Source organism: Ovis aries, chromosome 2 (genome assembly GCF_016772045.2).
Source record: "Ovis aries strain OAR_USU_Benz2616 breed Rambouillet chromosome 2, ARS-UI_Ramb_v3.0, whole genome shotgun sequence".
NCBI classification, from domain to species: Eukaryota; Metazoa; Chordata; class Mammalia; order Artiodactyla; family Bovidae; genus Ovis; species Ovis aries.
Window position 1 is genome coordinate 81,650,763 of NC_056055.1, and position 20,373 is coordinate 81,671,135.

Genomic DNA, 20,373 nt, shown 5'->3' on the forward strand with positions numbered 1-20,373 from the left:
AGACAAAAATTATTAGTGCCAACAGAATCCTGTTATCTTCCCAAGTGTTGTGCCATAAAACTTTCAAAAAAGCAATATACAAATACATAAGAACAAACAAATAAAAAACTTCAATTGATCCAGAAGGGTCACTAATGATACTAAGGTAGGGAGAAACATGTAATTTAGAATTTTTCTCATTAAAATTCTTTTAAAAATTTACTAACAATGGAAAATTTGAGAAGCATGAATTAAGCCCATTTCATTTTCAAAAAGTAGAATCAAGTCTAACTTAAAATTGTCATAATTTTAATAAATTTACAGATGCAAATTTTATAGATCTTACTCTTTGCATAACTTTCCTGAGCTGTTATTTTCCTTAAATACAAATGAACAAACAAAACTTCCTTGCCTAAAAACTATTCAGGATCTTACTTAGGCAGAATATTTTCATATTGTGAATAAACTCAAATGCTGCCCTAACATAGCTGGTTAATCATAAAGCCAATATAAACCTGCATTTACTAAAAAGGAAAAGTGTTCTGTTTTGTTATGCCTGATATTCTCATTCTTACTTAGACTGTGGAATTTAGCTTGCTGTTGACACTTCTAAAAATTTATCCACAAAAACACAATTCTTTAACGAAGACCATTTAGCCCTCGCTGGCAAAAATGCAGTGTACTTGAAATCACTCCATGCCATGTATGCACACAAGTATAATGTACACGCATAGCACACTGTAGCACACTCACTGACTCATGAGAATTTCACACTAAGACAAACCTTAAATGGTGTGGGAGCAAAAGGATTAGTTGGGGAACAACGGAAGAGAACTCTAGTTGATTTCTGTAATGCCTACAGTAACAGAAAACATATTCCTTCAGATACAGCATCTTTGATTATCTGTATTACAATAACATGAAAATCCAATGAATATTCATAAAATGCTTCCTGAAAAAAACTGTTAACAGCTTTTCTCCTTTCACAATCAAATTATAGTATACAAATTCTCGTAAGTTTTTGTTTCATTTTTGGATTTATGATTTCATCAGAATATGACAAATCCAAGTATAGATTTACAAATGTTGAAACAGTTCCCTGCTTCCTGATCAGGCATTTACATGGACATCCTTTATGAATATTCAACAGATTCTTGTACATACACAATTATGTGTGGGCTGATTAACTAAGGAAGAGCTTTTAGGACCACCTTGTATAAGTCTAAGAAGGACTTAAATCAATACAAGGTTTCTAGAGAAATTATGTATAAAAGTAGCTTATATGCTTTGCAACTAACAAAAATTTATATATCTGAAAATTCAGTTCACACCAAAATATAAGAAGGGTAGTGGACTCACGATTTTCCCTTACTCTTCAAAAGGGCCATCTAATTTCAGCTATAAAAATGAATAGGTTCTGGCAAGAAAATGTGCTTAAGAAAGGATTTGCATGCCCACTCCAAACACACAGTTGTTTTTTTTCCTTGCCCAAATTCAGTCAACACTGAACTGGGACAAACGCACAGTAGCAACAAAGAACAAAACATTGGAAAAAGGCAATGGCAAGACAATGGTCATTATCCAACCTTGTCAGCGTTGAACTGTAGAGAATCAGCAAATGGGTTAGTGCTGCTGTACTTGTACTTAGGGTAAAGGTTGTGCGGCAAGGAAGGCAAAGGGGATTTCTAAAAGGAAACATAAGAAGCGCTGAGCGCAAGAAAAATGTATTTAAAACAACTCCATTATAAGGACAAAGTAATTACTGATTTAAATAACTATGTGACATCAGATCCTATCAGATTTCATCATTAATAACAACATCTTATAAAACAGTCTAGAACTAAGTGTTTCCTAGAGCAACCTGAATCCACACTCAAATCCAAATCTGGCCACAAAACACATAAGGAAGCAAGTCTATCAAACTGGCCCCAAATTTCTTTCATTTTCACCGAATGTTGTCACTATCGCCAACAAATAAGCCTATATATTTCACCCACTTATATTAACACATGTTCCATGCATTTCACTAAACATGCTTCAGTATTAAAAACCATAAATGGCTTTTTATTTATACTTAGAAGCAAATTATGCTGTTTTAGTTAAAGAAAAACAAAAATAAGAGTCTATCAGTTACAGAATGCAAATTAAACATGTGTCTTCTAGTCCACTGGTAATCTTCAGTGTTGTGTTATTTTGTTTCTCAGTTAGGAGTCTTTTTATACCTTGATTAGGTTTTAAGGTTGCTTCAATCAATAGCATTATTTAAACAAAGAAATCAATAATTTTTAAAGAAATGAACCACTTCCTACAGTGCTGTTCTCTATCTGCCCACTTTTTGTGGTGCTAGGAACATCACAAAATATAGACAGATGGCTATTTTTAATTTCCTATAAAAGTTCCCATTTTATTGGGGAATTTATGAGGTTTGGGTAATATGTGAAGTCCTGCCTTAGAGTGTTCACATAGGTTTTGTGGCTTGCCTGATATGTCCTGAGCTTGAACTACTGGAATTGAAATATACATATTACAGGCAGGATGACTGCCAAAGAGAATGTAGCATTTTCATAGTAAAAAAAAGTAATTTCCTTAGCACAATAAATTTTTTTTCACACTACTTTTTCTTTTATTGACTATATCTTTCAGAGGAAATTGCAGACACTTAAAATTCAGTTTGGCTCTAATTAACTGTTTGTGTTACTTCTCTCTATAAAAAAGCCCTACTGGCAAGCATCGAGAGTAGGAAGAGGTTGTCATGTGACACCACCCTGCACTCCACAAAGAGTACCCTTACTCAGTACAGCTATACTAAAGCTTATGCCACATCACCCTTTCAATCTGCTCTTTGTACAAAGTTTTTTCCTACAGAAGGAAGATGGGCAAAAGAAATGGGCACGCTGACATTTCTGCTCATCTCAACTTTCCCTCTGCTTTTCAATTTAAAATGTCAACTCCTGCTTTACAAAAGGGAAGATCACAAATGCAAAAAAAAAAAAACCATTTATTAAGGTGGAAGAAATGACCAGGCAGAGATTAAGAACACATCCTAGGCAAAATAACTCAATGTAATAGAAGGTAGATTATTTCTAATCCTCATACATGGAATTGTACAGTTTTACATTTCCTTTATAATTCTGTAGAACAAGATGAATCAAAATAATGATGACAAGAAATGAAATATTTGAAAAAAGCTCTGGTTTTTTTGTTTGGCTTTGCTTTTTGCTTTTTAAACTTGCGGCTCACATAGGATTAGAATTTGGCCCTGAAAGGAGAATATAAGAGTACAGGATGAGCACAGCACATGAAATAGCAGAACATTCTATTATTAGGGAAGGATTTATAGGGCGAGTGTATTTCTCATTAAAAAATCAATGACAAAACTTGTGTTTATAGTTCCAAGGGCTGATAAAAATAGAAATGTTATTAACTAAGAAGAACAGGAAAGAAAAATCATCCTCTGGCCCAAATTAGTGGGGCCCACCCCTTAATATGACAATGTGGTCAGACTGAATTGTGAACTGTCATACTGGTGGAATTATTGAGTTTAGTTCTGGGAAGTTCTAATTCTTGAACAGTTGGAGAGCTAGAAAGACTGACTAGTTTTTAGTCTATGTACAAGATTTTCTTGATGCTTTATTACATCCACAAATAAAACATTTACCATTGAGAGACTCTTGTTCGGTCACTAAGTTCTGTCCGACTCTGAGACCGACCCAATGGGCTGTAGCCTGCTAAGCTGCCTTAGGCAGGCCTAGGCTAAGCCTGCCTTTCTGTCCATGGGACTCTCCAGGCAAGAATACGGGAGTGGGTTGCTATCTCCTCCTCCAGGGGATCTTCCCAACCCAGGGATCAAACCCATGTCTCCTGCACTGGCAGGCAGATTCTTTACCACGGAGCCACCACGGAAGCCCAAAGAGACTCTGAGGTATTTATGATACTTTTCTCTATAGATTCCTGGAGACATGACTATTTACATAGATACGTAAATTACTAAAAACTAAATATATCTCATTTTGTTGTACTGAGCTAAGGTGTGTATACTAAGTTGTGTCCAACTCCTGTGACTCCATGAACTGTAACCTGCTAGGCTCTCTGTCCATGGGATTTTTCAGGCAAGAATACTGGAAGGGGTAGCCGTTTCCTTCTCCAGAGGATCTTCCCAACCCAGGGATCAAACCTGCATCTACCTGCATTGCAGACAAATTCTTTACCCACTAAGCTATTGGGGAAGTCCTAGTCACTACAGTCATATCCAACTCTTTGCAACCCTAGGAACTGAAGCCTGCCAGGCTCCTCTGTCCATGGGATTCTCCAGGCAAGAATATTGGAGTAGTTGCCATGCCCTCCTCCAGGAGATCTTCTGGATCCAGGGATTGCACCTGCATCTCTCATGTCTTCTGCATTTGCAGGCGGGTTCTTTACTACTAGCACCACCTGGGAAGCCCAATATCTCATTTTAAAAACAATTTTTTTTTCTCATTTCCTAAAGCAAAATATTACTGTAGAGGAGGAAAGATATCTTTCCTGTACCCATCTTAAGACTCTTGGTTGGATCTCTGTAACAACAAATTAATGAGAAAGAAACATGCATATTGATGTAACCTAAGCTCTGTGTGACACAGAGCCTCCACTGGGAAATGAAGACCAGAAGAAAAGGTTAAGTCCGAGTGCTTTTATAGGAGGTCTGATGAAGAGTAGAAAGTTGGGGAAAATGACAGGACAAAACAGCATGAGCTAAGCATATTTAACTGGGGAAAACTTAGCAAGGCCTGTTCATTCAGATTCCTCTCAGGGGTCCTCCTCATCTGCAGGTAAGGATGTGCCTCTCCTGAAGATCTCTCAGGAGAGTCTTATGATGTGAGGGAGGAGAATTTGGGGGAGAAAGGAGAGGTCAGAGTCCTTCTAGCACCTGCCTTTTCTCAAATAACTTCTATTTAAATATTCAGTATGCCAAGGTCTTTTGTTTTAGGTTATCAGGTCCTAAGCCCTGTCACGTATCATTTGACTACACGTGTCATTCTAAGCAAGAGTTATTCTGGAATATTACTATAAATCAGGCATCATTATACCTCAGATAATAAAATAGGGATATTTTCCAGGTGCATGAGAAAATATCTTCCTTAGAAAATGCAACTTGGCATTGAAAGAAATATTTGCAATTTAGTATTTAAAAGTAATCTGAGAATCCGACTCAGCAGTTTGTAGCACTGTTTTAAATGATACAAAAGTTGGAAAGTAAAAATAAAAGAAGAATAAAACCCACCCCCACACACAGAAAACAGCTTCAACTTAACTTAAACAGCCATTTAACAACATCATCATGCTGTGTCTATGTTTAACACAACAAATGGAAATAAATGTAGAAAGACCTGTAGTTATTTAAACAAACTGAACAGCATTTGAAAAGAATGCAGGATGATCTGGTCCCATCACTTGGCAGATTTTCTTATCTAAATGGATAATTATCTCCTAACAATAAATAACCGAATGATTAAAAACTGCAAATGTGAAGATAACTGCTTACATTAGGAACTACTAATTCATTTCTTAGCGTGAACTCAGACCAGAGCTACACCTGTCTTGACGACAAAAGGAAAAACCAACAAGATAAATCTGGTCACTTTGTTTCCTAGGGCACCGAATATTGAAAAGCTCCTTTTACTGATCTCTAAAAACCTTTTACTACGCTGCTTCCTCCATAACTTGACCATTACTATCCTAAATTTTAATTTTAAAAATTAAAATTAAATATATTGTATGAATAAAATTACACATTTTAAATTTCAGATGATCTTTTTCACTTTTCTTACATGTATTAACATTGTCTTTTTAAAGACAACAAACCCTAAAAGCTAATAAGCAGTTATTTCAAAAAGAATCAGTATGACAGAGATTCTTATATCCAGAAGTGGACCCTGTATGAGCCTCAGGACATCTAAGAAACTCCTGAAATGCTATGCTAACTTCTCAGTAAATCTCAAGAACTTTCTAAGGCCCAGTAGTTTAAGAACTACTGCACAGGAAAAAAAAAAATTTTTTTTTTCATTGAGGCATAGAGAAGATATAGAAAAAATAATTTTAAACTACTGGCATAATGTTCATCTTTGGCAACATATCAAATATACAAAGTTCTCTTAGTATCTCCATCAACAACATGCACTGGATGTGCTAAGATTTCTAAAATACTTTTAAAGCCATTTCAATTGTAATAACCAACAGTAAAATGGATTACTAGGCCTCTGTCCCCCAGGGGCTACACAGTGATCAGAGCTATTCAGTGATGGTGGCTGGGAAACAGCAGGTATGAAATTCTGAGTATATAAACATACAGCTTAAATAAAAACAACCAGTCCATCATATGGAAAGTTAATGTCCACTAGGATAGACAGATGCATTAAAGACCATGCCAAGAAATCACAGATTGCATACCGGGAATTCTAAATTTATAAAGAAAATGAACCCTCTCTAGTTTCTCAGAGACCTGACTAGACGTCACAGACTATCAACCTGAATAATTCCACCACATCCTTCTTAACAACTTCCATATTTTATGACTATAGTGAAACTAATGACTATCCATCGAGATGCCTATGGGCCACCAGTGAATCCTACTTTTATGTGTTTTCAACAGACTTCAAGTGTCTGTTATACATGGTAGAAGGATTTTCAGGATAACTCAATGGGGGAAAAAAGCAAAATAAACTTTTTAAAAGTCTCCTGAGATTTCAAGGCTTGATCTCGGGTCCTAGAAGCAACTTGGCCCTGGATGTGTCAGAGTCCAAGTTGAACGCTGTTGGATGCGCCTACCTTGCCCTTTGTTTTCGCTTACCCTTGGTCTGTTTATAATGCTCTGTACCAGAAAGACTACAGGGTTGCCTGCTTTCCGAATGGCTTCCACAGCTTGTTCATGGCTTGCATCTCTGAGGTCCATGCCATCCACCTGCAATGGAAGGCCTCAGCTTAACATTTTAAGAAGCTATAGAACAACAGAACAATTTGCCAATTTGGAGTTTTGAGATTCCTGGGTGAAGCTCCTAAAAAATCTTTTTCAGATTCAAAAATATTTGAGACTACTTGTGAGGCTCCAGAATTTTTCATCTGTCCATCAGACTTCTGGTCCCTTTTTTTGGACACAGATTTATGTTTCCAAAAATCAACTGAAACAATAATCAATTAGAATGAAGACTCTGCTTCTACTTCCCTTACACTGCCCAGTTGTTCGTTTAAACTGACAAATCAGCATCATCAAAGAAATAATACAAGGGAACTGTCTAGTAGCAATGTTTTCACCATAAAAGTCACTGTACAAATTTTCTTCCCAGTCATCACAGAGCGATCTGTGAAGTGGCTATGAGATGCTTTATGTATTTCTATTAGGGAAGCTTGAAGTTAAAAACAAAATTCTGATGTACAGAAAAATCAGCTTATGGTAAGGTTTGTTTGGCAAAAGAATCTTTGCAATAGGCATGACACGAGCTGGAAGCCAAGAAATTGTGCTTACTTGTGAGCAAATCTTGTATAAATAGCTTGAGAATAAAAGTTATTTTGGAACTTTTTATTGACCATGGCTTGCCTGGGTGATGATCAGCTCAGCTTATGCACTACATGAACAGGAAGGAAAACAGTCTGAAAGGCCAAATGCTAATCTTGCGAGAAAACTACAGGATACTGGTATACTTTTAACATTCCCAATTACCAGAGAATGAGCTATACAATAAAAATAGCAAAATAAGAGTAGACACAATTCTGAAAAATAAAATTATTAGATCTCTACAAAGAACCTTATCACCTTTAAAAGAATTACACACTGTATTTTATTGAAAACTTCCCTCAGGTTGATACTTGGATGAAATAGCAAAATCTCTTTCAGTGCATATTAAAAATGGCTTCTAACTTTTTGCAAAATAAAAGTATATATGTTTACTATATATTTCATTAGTGGGAAAATGTAACAGAAAATTAAATATCTTTGCTCAAGTCCAAAGAACTGTATACTTTTCACGGAATATTTCATAGGTCTCTAGTTTATACACATTGTCAGAGATTCTTAGCAGAGTCATGTTCTGGAATTCCAAGGATCACAGAGGCCTAAGGCTTTCTTATTTACTGAAAAAGGCCACTACACATAACCGAATTCAAGAAACTACCACTGAGCAATATTTTACCACATGGAAAAAAAACTTCACTCCAATTTCAAAGGCATGTTTAAGTCTACTGATACATTAAAACGACATTTTGGTGCAAAGTATGATTAATCCTTTCTCAAAATAATTATAAACATTTCTTAATTTTTCTACTTAGGTCAAAAGTATTCAGTAATGAAGTACTCATAAAATAAATTGCCTTGGATAAACTTAAATTAGAAATTTTATGTAGTACTCTAATGAAGAAAAATTTCTTTAACATGGGCCTAAGATATCATTTAATGAAGAGCAAAGATACAGGAAGAGAGAAAAAAACCCCATCATTCTTCCTTATAAATGGTCAGATTTAAAAAAAAAATGAAACACCAGGCAGAGCCCTTGCTTTCTTGCAAATCTCAATCTTCTTTTGTCAGTCCTCAATGTACATATACTTTACACAATAGATCAATGCCCACAATGTTCAAGTTGTGGCTGATTCTTATCAACTTCTACACAATTAAGGCATCTTAGTGTGTAAGTTATATGGATTTAGAAAATGAGAGACAATCACTTGTACAAAGTAAAACTAATGGTTGCCATAATAACAAAGTGATCAGTTGGTTTTTGTTTGGAAGTTGTCTCTCTTAATTGACTCTCTACCTCCTGACAACCCAGCAAATCTGGGTCAGGATTTGCTGACCTTCCTCTACACATTTACTAAAACCATGCTTATGTTAATCAAATAATTCATCACACTATTCTGAAGTGACCTGATTACTTATCAGGTCTGTCCCACTTGACAGGCAGGCTGGATGTTTTATTTACCGTGGGATGCCCAGAGCCTGTTATAGCACCTGGAATGCAGCAGCTGCTCTAGGAATACTTGTTGAGTAAATGATGAGCGACTTGTGAGAAGAGCAGATATGAAATATTAAACTTAGCTTTGAATGAAGGGATTAGATACAATCTGACCAAATGCTTCTCTCACATATAACAAAATGTGTACACACATGCACACCCACACCAGTGCACACGTGCGTGCTCATACACACAGCCCTCAGTGAAGAGTGGGGAACGGGCAGAGCAATGGTATGAAGGAAAAGCCAAACCTGGGTTGGTGAGGGTGGTGGGGAGACCTTTCTGTAAAATGTAATGAGGATATTAGTATAAAAACTTTACCAAAAAGACTCATTTAAAAAAATCTTATCCAACAACATTTAGGTTATTTCCTGAAATAACGTCTCATTTGAGGGTTCAACTGTGATGTGTACATTTTGTGTGTGTACACATACGTTAAACAATTTAATTATTCCCCAAGAAATTTGCTTTGTTTTTTTTTAAACTGAACTTCGTAATTTATCTCAGCACCGACATTTTTTAGAACAGTTGGTTATACCTCCAAACACTTATCAATATATATATAATTTGTTATCATACACTGAAGATAAAAATTATAGATGAAAACAAAAAAATAAGAAAGAAATTCTTTAATAACAAACATATTTTACTCGAGTGTTGAGTCGGTGTAAAGATGATGATCCCCTTGGTAAAGAGGATGGCCCAGGTGAGTAATTTTAGCATAAAAAGCTAACTGGAAGGTACCTCTACTATTCTATCTCCAGGTTTCAGGGTTCCATTTTTGCCAGCTGGACTATCTTCAAGAACATGTTTGATGAAAATGCCCCTCATCACTTCACCATTGCTTAGACGACTCCCCATCCCTCGTCCACCAACAATGCTGATTCCCAAGGATTTGCTTGGTTCTCGCCAAAGTTCAACCCTATAAAAAATAAAGAAAATTTTAAAGTCTCATAAGAAAGTACAGGGAGAAAGCCTCGTAAAGTTGGGTGTGGCAATGATTTCTTGGCTATACCAAAGGCACAGGCAGAAAATTAAAAATGGACAAATTTGGCATCAGCAAAAATAAAAACTTTTTTTCATTGAAAAGTACTATCAAGTGAGTAAAACAGCAACCCAAAGAAAGGGGAAATATTTGCAAACCACAAATCTGATAAGGAATGAACATCCAGAATATACATAGAACCCCTGAAACTCAATGATAACAACAAAAGAAAACAATCAAAATTGGGAAAAGAACTTGACTAGATATTTCTCTGGGGACGATAGACAAATGTCCTGTAAGCACATAAGAAGATGCTCAGTATCACTAACCATTGCGTGAGTCAGCACTGCTATGAGCCCATGTGCTGCCACTACTGACGCCCAGGCACCTGGAGCCCATGCCCTGCAGCAAGAGAAGCCACTGCCAGGAGGAGGCCATACACCGCATCTGGCGAGCGGCCCCCACTCGCTGCAGCTGGAGAAAGCCCACGCGCAGCGATGCAGACCAGCGCAACAGCAAAAGCTACTGAGAAAGACCCCCTCACACTCAGTAAGATGGCTAATGCAAAAAAAAAGACAGAAAATAAGTCGGCAGGGAGAAATTGTACAAATTAGGGAGAAATTATAAGCCTTGTGCACTGTTCGTACCAACGTGAAACGTTACAGCTGCTATGGAAAAAGAGTATAGAAATTCCTCAAAAAATTAAAAATAGAATTAACATATGATCTGGCAATTCCACTCCTGAGTATATACCCAAAAGAATTCAAAGCAAGGTCTTGAAGACATACACGTATAGTATGTTCACATAAATATTATTCACAATTCACAATAAGAAAATATTATTCACAAGCCAAAAGGTAGAAGCAACCCAAGTGCCCATGAATAGATGAATGAATCAACAAATGGCATATAAATACAAAGAATAATATTCAGCCTTAAAAAGGAAGGAAATTCTGACACATGCTAAGACAAAGATCATCTTTGAGAACACTATGCTAAATGAAATAAAGGACAAATCCTATATGATTCCACTTATACAATGTACCTAGAATAGTCAAATTCACAGAGACTAATGGAGAAGAGCCGTTGCTAGATGATGCAGGGAGGGGGAAATAAGAGGTTACTATTTAGTGGGTACAGAGTTTTAGTTTTGCAAGATCAAAAAAGTTCCAGAGATGGATGGCACTGATGGTTACAAAGCAACGTGAACACACTTTATGCCACTAACCTACAAGATTAAAAGTGGTTCAAATGGTTAAAAATAATAATAATAAATACATTTTTAAAATTCAAAGGAATAAGATATTATTATACTAAGTTTTGTAAATATCATTTGCTCAATTTGTTAAGGTTTTACCCATAGCAAGACAAAATCACTATAAATAAATTACGTTTCCAATTAGGTGTTTTATAGGGTCTGATAAATACTATTAATAATATATTTCTGAGACTGATTTGTTACAAGTTAATATTAGGCTCATACTCCAGGCTGAGGCACAAATGAATATAAAAGGACCATTTTCCAGGGGCTCTAATACTGCAGACATTAAAAAACTCAGCTACTCTCAAACAGATGGTAGCTTCTAAGCTTAGCAACCCAGTTAAGAGAGAGAACGTTTCTGTATATACTGAATGAGAAGCTTACCTCTGCAACAGTCTGCCTCGCCAACACAGACCTAGAAACTAACAGTCGGGGCATGAAGATCGGTTGCTAACACAGTCCTCCGTGATCCGAGCCCGTCACCATTTCCTAAACACATCCTCCTCAGCTCTCCACTCCCCTCTTTCCACTCTGGCTATCCTCTTGGTGTTGCTGAGGTTCATCTCCTGCCCTGGGGCCTAGGCGCTTGCTAACTGCCTCTGTCCTAAATGTACTTCCTCCACCCACATAATAAGTGCATGAACTCATATCTAATACCTGTAGATAGCGGTCAGAACCATGGATGAACTGAAAGTACATGTCTTATGAAAAGGCCAGGATACAAGAATAAGGTGATTAGCACCAAAGTGTTTGGCCAAGATGAAGGGGTTCAGATGACTGCAAGCGAACAGGGATACGAAGTAGAAAGTTCTAAGATGGGTAATGAGACTCTGCATTTTACTCTAACCTGCAGGAAGGGAGCTGATGCTGGACATCAGACAGGAGAAGAAAGCTTGGTCCAGCATACCCTCAACCTTGACATGTGACGTGCTCCCAGAGGAAACGAAAGGTTGTAGGTAGGACTTCTGGGTGCTGAGGGAGGTCCTGGTAAGAAAAGACTGGGGTAAAAAAGCACCACGGTGAAGTGAGAGGAGGGACAACTGGTCACAGGAAGCAGATGAGGAAATACTTCTTTTCTCTGGTCAGTACTTTTTTTCTTTATTAGAAATCTAAGACCTAGAGATCTGTGGTTTAGTGTAAAGGGATCTCACTATGATTCTTCATCTTAACAAATCTGTGAGAAAAGCTTAAACTAGTTAAAATTCTTTTCATCACTTTCTTTCATTCTAGGAATTCTGTGAAAGACAAGAACCAATTTCTTCCAATTTCCAAGGTAAAACGGCAAAGTAGTAAAGTCAGTAGAGTCAGCCACTGTCTTTAATATTTAAGAATCCAGAATACATAGGTGGGACTCATTCCCTCCTTTTAAAAATGAAAAAAATAAAAGAATGAAAGAAAATGTCTCATAGATCCTTAGCAGTTGATATATGTTAGAGAATGGTTCTCATGATTCTCTGGACACTAAAAATAGCAGGGGCAGCAAAAACTCATTAAGGGCTTATGTACTCAGCCTTATTCTCCAGGTGAGTTCCACAGACTTTGATTTTATTTTCAAGTCACTCCTGTGAGGTGGATGCTCTTGTCACTCTGTTTTACAAAGGGAAGAGGCACAGAGGTTAAACAGCCTTTGGATACCAGTACCCTGTGCCTCCTGAGGATGTAGCACAGACAGCAAAGTGGTATTAGATCCAGTCCTAAGAGGAAATGCTGTAATTCTTCAAAACATCAGAGCAGATAACCAAAAACAGAGCTGCCAAAATGACCCCAGCACTGAGGAACCAATCCAGGATTCATGAAGCAGAACACAGTCAACATTCCATGTTAAGAAGAAAATAAGAGAAATAAAAGAAAAATAAAAGAAAAACTGGGCAGAACATGTCCAGAGCTGGTTTTACAGAAAAATGTCAGCCTTTCTGGAGAACACAGATTTTCAAAAAGCGAAATTAATAAAACCAAGGTAAAATAGAGCTCTGAGGCCAGGTTGCCTGAACTCTGAACCAAGAGTTCCTGGGCTCGATTCCTGCCCTTCTGCTACTTAACAACTGGGTGATCCTGTTTTACTCCATTAGTCTTTTTTTTTCCTTTCCTCAGCTGGAAAATGGGTCAAACAAGAGCCCCAACATCAGAGAGTTGCTGTGAGGATTAAACTCATGAATGTATGTCATGTACAAAACAAAGTTTTACAACTTAGTAAAGCAATCAATAAATCTGATTACTTATTATGGTGATGATAATAATTCATATGACAAATGAACAAACCTGTACGCCAGCACCTCAATCTGTTACGCTTACACATTGTTTACTAAGAGTAACTGGGCTCAATGTACCATATTCTACCCACTGGGTTGATAAAAGCATTTTTAAAGATGATCATATGATGTGGTAACAAGGATATTGGGGGGAAAAAGCTCTCAAATATTGGAAATAAAAGTAAAAATTGGTACAGCCACCTTAAAAAGCAATTTGACAACTTCTAGTAAATCACAGAATTAAATCTACAAGTCAGCAATTTCCCTTTGGAATATCTATCTAGACAAATTCTCCAAATGTGTAAGAAAATATACTTACTGCACAGGATTATTGTAATAATTGTTAACTACTCAAATATCAATCTGAAAATAAACTGAGCTATATTCATATACTGAAAGGCACTGCCACAAGTAAACTGAATGAATTAGATATTTTTGTATCCGCATGAGTGTGTACAGAAACATTTATTTAAGAGTAAGCAAGCTGGAAAATGATACATACAGTATGATATAATCCTGCACATGAAAATCACATGCAAAATAAAAGTGTAACACAGGTTATTTACAAATTTTTCTTGACTGCATGCAAGAATGTCCAGCAGGTTTCCAATCCTGGAAAGCATATTCATGACCCTTGTTCCTTATTTACTAAAAGCTCTAATTATTTTGGTAAGCTTCCTCATGAACTTCTATGAACTTCTCCCCTAAAAAAAATTGAGGGATTCCATAAGGTTAGTGAGGGCAGGTTATCTTCTTTAAGATTTACAGAATCTGTAGACATACTCTCTTGGTAAACTAGTCACCACCATTAGAGACATCACTTAGCATGATGTGAAGGTTAAAACGGGCAATAAAGTATAAAAATCTTATGGTCCAGAAGTTGCACCCAATTTCTTGCCGTAGGAAAATTTCATAATAACTCCTGTGCTCAACAATGTTTACTTGCTCTGGCATGAATAATAATGAAGAAGAAGCTGATGGCTGCTAAGACCAACCACTGACTGAGTCCTCACTGTGCGCCAAGCATTGTACTGAGGACTTTAAGTGAATTATGATATTAAATTCTCTTCCACATGTTAAAGGTTCTACTTTATTTTTAAATTAAAAGTGTAATTACTCTTTCAAAAATATTTTATTTAAGTATAGTGACACAGTACAGTGATTCAGTATTTTTACAGATTAACTCCATACAAGATTATGGCCATAATTTCCTGTGCTATACAGTGTATCCTTGTTACTTATTATTTATACATAGTAGTTTACATCTCTCACCCCTAATTTTACCCTCCTGCCTTTTCTCTCCCCTTTGGTAATCACTAGTTCATTTTCTATATCTGTGAGTCTGTCTCTGTCTTGTATGTACATTGGTTTATTTTTTAAAAGAGCCCACATATATGTGACAAAATAAAGGATTTCTCTATCTGACTTATTTCACCCTGCAAACTAGCCTCTAGGTCTATCCGTGCTGCTGCCAATGGAAGAATATCACTATTTTATGACTGAGTAATATGTGTGTCTATATATACATATATATACACATATATTTCCATCTAGTATTGTAATTCCATCTAACTTACTTCTGCCTCTCTCTTCAAATAAACAAAAAACCTAACATCTTATAACTGGAGTAGGAAATTGCAACCTACTCCAGTATTCTTGCCTGGAAAATTCCATGGACAGAGGAGCCTGGCAGGTGACAGTCTGCCAAAGAGTTAGACGGAGAGTTAGATACGACCAAGCGACTGAGCACACAGCATCTCACAATATTTTTTCTGCTACGAATCTAGCGCTTCTGTTCTCAGTGTGGGCAATAATGTAGCAAGACTTTGATTTTTTAAAGCGGTCTGAATAATTTTTTAAAAATTGAAATCAAAAAGTCATTTTATTTGGCTGGAGATGCTGTTTCTTATGAAAGCAATATAAAAGGTTTCCTATACTTTGAACATGATTCAACCTAGAAAATGTTTAAAGGTGATGCAGCCTAAAGTTCATTTATGAGCTAGGCAAATCATCAAACTGTATTACACATCAGAAGAATAGAAATTTTTCCATATTGAGAATTTTATTTATTCATTGTAGAATAAATAGTTAATAAATATGTAAAAAGGCACCTCTCTGATGGTCAACTTTAAATCTGTTCAGAGAAAGTGTCCACTGATTATATTTTACCCTTAATGCAAAATATCTTACATTTTTCTTTCATTATTGTGTGTCTCTCTACACCTTGTCTAACTCAATACACAGTAGCTTCCTTAAAGACAGAATTTATGTCTTACACTTCCCTGTTATTTACAAAACTATCTGCCTCTCATCTTGTCAATAATCAGGACTCAGTAAATTCCTACTAAACTGAATCTTCTTCTACTCAGAACAGGAAAATATACCTTAGTGATATTCAGAGGTATATATGAGTATATTTAGGAAAGTCATCATTCCTATTATATATGAAATTCATTCTAGAAAGACCATGGGTTAGAATAACCACAGCCTATGATAAGATGCTCACACACACATTTTGAATGTTTATGTTTGAATATCTACTTTCTACAAATAATAGAAAAATTTCAAGTTAACATTTGGTGATTTGCCTAAGATAAACTCTACAGAAGATATTCCAACTACCTATGCATAATTTTCTCTAGTCAATTTTATTTAGTCCCTACTATGTGCCAAATCCTCAAGTACATATTAGTGTTAACCCTGTGCGATACATACTATCTTCTCCACTCTGTGGCCACAGAGAAGTGGACGGTGAGCAATATTAAACAGCTTGCTCAAAGTCACAGTAGCAAGTTGTAATCTAGTACTTGAAACCACCCCTCTCTATCTTTAAACCCTGAGTAGGCAGAAGACAGAAATAGTTCTTACCGCCGAGGCTGATTCCAGTTGCTGTAGGCTGCATTTTGAAGGTCACTTTCTTCCCCCTCTCCTTCTTCTCTCTCTGGTAGCTCTGGAATGTCTCTGGTAAAGAGTTAGACAGTGAGTATTCCACAATTCTAGTAAAACCACACAGGCTGTCTTCTAGGTGCTTTATTATTGGTTTGGCTAAAAGTACAGAACTGCTTCATATTTTCACCACACTTGGCTACTAAGTATATAATATTTTACATTAAAGGGAAAATAAAGCCTGATTACATAAAATAAAAACCTCATACTGGAATCAGTCTACTATACCTGAACTTCCCAGGTGACAGCTGAACAAACCCATGTGGGTTTGATCCCTGGGTTGGAAACATTCCCTGGAGAAGGGAATGGCAACCCACTCCAGGATTCTTGCCTGGGAAATCCTGGGACAGAGGAGCCTGGCTGGCTACAGTCCACGGGGTCACAAAGAGTCAGACACGACTGAGTGATTGAGCACTCAGCACTGTAACTGAGTCTGGAGATACAACAGAACGCAAGGTGCCTTGTCTAGGCTTTTTCTTTCCTAATGAAACATGGACAAAGGAAGGAAGGGATTGAAAAGAATGGGGAAATGCTAGAATTTTTAAGAACAACTATTCAACAACTATTTCCTAAATTTTTCCCAGGTGTGAGAAGGTAGACACCCCATGTGTGTTATAAGCGTGTACAGTCCCACTGGATCCCTGGCCTGACAGAGCTGAACATCAAGTATGCCAGGAGTGTAGCATCTCTACCGCCTCAGGATGGACCAATGCTTTCCCTTCATCTTTTGAAGACAGATGGAAAATGCTTATGGTCTGTTTCTGCCCATCCAAAGCAGCCAGCCACAGTATTCTCATGGGAAGCAGTTTACAGGCACTTGAGTCCAAGGTCAGTTGTCAATTTTTACAGGAATTCAGATTTTGCCAAATGCCAAGCATGTAACAAAATATGTCCGATCTCTTAACTGACTGTAAATATAACTATAAAATAATAATCTTGTCCAAAAATATTTGGTTTTTACCAAAGGCACACTTTGCATCAATAAATGGTATTGTCAGGACAACAAAGAATGGTTAAATCAATTATGGCATGGTATTATGCTATTAGGAAAAATTGGATTTCTAAAGAAATATATCCTTCTTAAAATAGAGAAAGCTTTAAAAACTCTAATTCAATAAATACTTGCAGCTGATATTTACCGAAATTGAAAAAAATCTGAAGATAGCATATGTTCAAATTATATCCATTCTCCCCCAACAGGAATACTGAACTCTGTCAAATTATATTATCTTCAGACCTTGAGATCAGAAGTCATCTAATCTAATAATCCATCTGTGCTTCAATGTGTTTCCCAACACAACCGTTCCCAAACAACTGTGTGGGCTCTCCCAGAATGTCTCACTCTTTCTTTGACCTGAAAGTTAGATCTTTGCTTTTCATCTGTCAGAGGGAAACCCACCTGCCTGTGGTTCCTACCTACCGGTCGTGTGACAGGATTCTCCTTCTGTAATTGAGGAAGGAACTCTGAATGAGGTTGGGCTCACAGAAACTAATCCTGACTATGGGACAGGACTGTCAGGAATGGAGCCAAAATTTTCAAAATGATGTTAAGAAGCTGATTGAAAATGAAATAGTTGGAGTGAACCTCAATCTGAAAGATGCAAGGCAGCGGGGGGAAGCAGAGCCTAACCCTCTGGAAATACCACTGGGGAGAATATGACAGAAAAAGCAGGTACAGAATGCAGACAGGAATGGGAAGCAAGAAACAGTCCTTCTCTAAAACACCCAGTTATTACCCTAAAGCCCAGGCAGGGGGAGCTGCTCAGATGCAGTCACACAGATTGCATCATATGCTCCCGGCTTGTGAGCTGCAAGATGACAAATACAGATACGTGGAGTCTTCTCATACAAAAAGGCCCATTCTCTTCAGATGACTGTCCAATCTCGGATCATTTCACTAACCCAGATACATCCCCATAAATGTGCTGATTATTCTTTATCCATCTTCAGGCGGGGTTTGCAGGACTCAAGCGTGTGTGCCTCAGCAGAATGAACCTGCTCTGTGTCCCCACACTCAGTCAGCCAGGAATGAATCAGACTTCTCGGCACTCATGTCTGATTGTTGAATATCAAATAAGTTTCTGTCAACTGTAACAAGTAACACTCTATATGTGCATTAAGATGCCAGAAACTGGCATAAAGTCACACAGTAAAGGAACAGAGATGAGACCTGAATTGGGCCAGTTTACTACAAAATCTGAGCTCTTAAACTCCATGCTATGCTGCCCCATATTTTTATACAGGGCTAGTACAATTCTTTTTTTTGATCCAATGGTTAAGAACATGGAGCCCGACCATGTGCATTTAACCTTGATTCTTCCACCTATTAGTTATGAAACTTGAGCAAGTAACTTAATCTCTCTGGTGCCAATTCCTCCTGTATGCTTAAAGAGAAATCTGTTACTCAGCTGTTAATATAACTGAAAAACATACAGGCCCACAGCTGAAAATGTATTGTGCATTCTTTTCGGGATAGCAATTTGACATTATTTCTCTCCCTGTTCTGAACTCAGCAGCAGCATCAAAATCTAGTTTCTGCCTTTCCTAAGGGAGGAAAACAGGATGCAGACTGTTTTTGTTTTGAGCATCCTTGTATTAACAGCAAATACACTCTTTTGCAGGAAAGCAGTTATTCACAGCATTGACAGCTCAGGCCCTTTTCCTTCGTGTGCTAGGAGAGAACCAACATGCTGAAAGTGGCTTTTTTGTTTTAATATTAACATTTTGAGTGCTTTTAAGGCCTCAAAATTTAATAAGAATATCATGTTATCTTGTCATATTCTCTAATTAAGCCATGTGGAATGGTATTTCAGAGGGACACTGGAATTACTGCATCTAACTTTTTAATAGGAAGTACCAGGTAGTTGTAATCAATTCATGTCATTAGCCCTAAGATGGAAATTCTAGACAGAAGTATGGCTGAGCTTTGCAAAGGGTGGAATGAATACTCTTTTTCTCATAAAATTCGAGGGGCCCTTTGGGCCATGACATTCCTTCCCTTTATTAAACACATAACAAACCTTTCCTTCTTTAACACTGTCTGAATAGCTGTAGCCACATACAATTTGCAGAGGAAAGAGTGATGTGATGTTACAATGCCTGCAGAGTCACTGGACACCAGAGTGTTATGGGCTGTTAGAACTTTTGTGAGCAGACCTCAGAATGTTTGCAAAGCTATTTCTTCTTTATAGCATACTTAAGGAGAAATCTGTTACTCAGCTGCTAATGTAACTGGAAAAAAACAGGCCCACAGCTGAAAATGTATAGTGTATTCTTTCCAGAAAAGCAATTTGACATTATTTCTCTCCTTGTGCTAAACTCAGCAGCAACATCAAAATCTAGTTTCTCTCTTTCTTAAGGGAGGAAAAAACTACATTTCCCGTATTATTCAAAGGTTCTCAATACACTGTGTATAAAGAGGCTTTAAAAAGTCAAACATTCTATACCTAACCCGTATATACACAAAGACGTTCAGCTCAACATTCTCCAAAGGAGTAAAAACATAACCATTAAAAATGTTTATGAATTGTATGTACGTTAATGAGTAAATAAAGTTTGAAAATGTTTATGACAGAGGAAAAGTGATACAATACCATAAAAATTACAGGTCCCAGGGAGTGAATGAAACCGTAGTCATATCTGAGGTAAATTCCCCAAAACTCGGTAAGCTGACAGTGGTATATGGACTGATACAACTAAAGAGTTTTAATTTCTTGCTTTGATTTTTCATCTTCTCCCCAAATTTCCCACAATACGCAATCACTCCTTAAGTAATATGGGTTGCAGTTGTCTAGTTGCTAAGGCACATCCAGCTCTTTTGTGACCCCATGGACTGTTGCCCGCCAGGTTCCTCTGCCCATGGGATTTCCTAGGCAAGAACACTGGAGCAGGTTGCCATTTCCTTCTCCAGGGGATCTTTCCAACCCAGGGATCGAACTTGCATCTCCTGCTTGGTAGGTGGATTCTTTACCACAG

The 20,373-nt window shown here is 37.2% G+C and overlaps 1 protein-coding gene across 30 annotated transcripts in view; it reads right to left on the minus strand.

Moving 5' to 3' along the window:
• MPDZ (multiple PDZ domain crumbs cell polarity complex component) overlaps nucleotides 1-20,373 on the minus strand; it is a 668,265-nt gene that overhangs the window by 40,357 nt on the left and 607,535 nt on the right. For 11 of the 30 annotated variants that reach the window (XM_060409464.1, XM_060409468.1, XM_060409467.1 and 8 more), the window contains 3 exons: nucleotides 16,321-16,413; nucleotides 9,702-9,879; nucleotides 6,806-6,916 (listed from right to left, as the gene is read on the minus strand). In XM_060409464.1, coding sequence (XP_060265447.1) covers nucleotides 6,806-6,916; nucleotides 9,702-9,879; nucleotides 16,321-16,413 — 382 coding nt within the window. Of the gene's footprint in view, nucleotides 1-763; nucleotides 836-1,565; nucleotides 1,665-6,805; nucleotides 6,917-9,701; nucleotides 9,880-16,320; nucleotides 16,414-20,373 lie in introns of all 30 variants that reach the window. The other 19 variants (XM_060409458.1, XM_060409463.1, XM_060409456.1 and 16 more) reach the window with 4 other exon arrangements.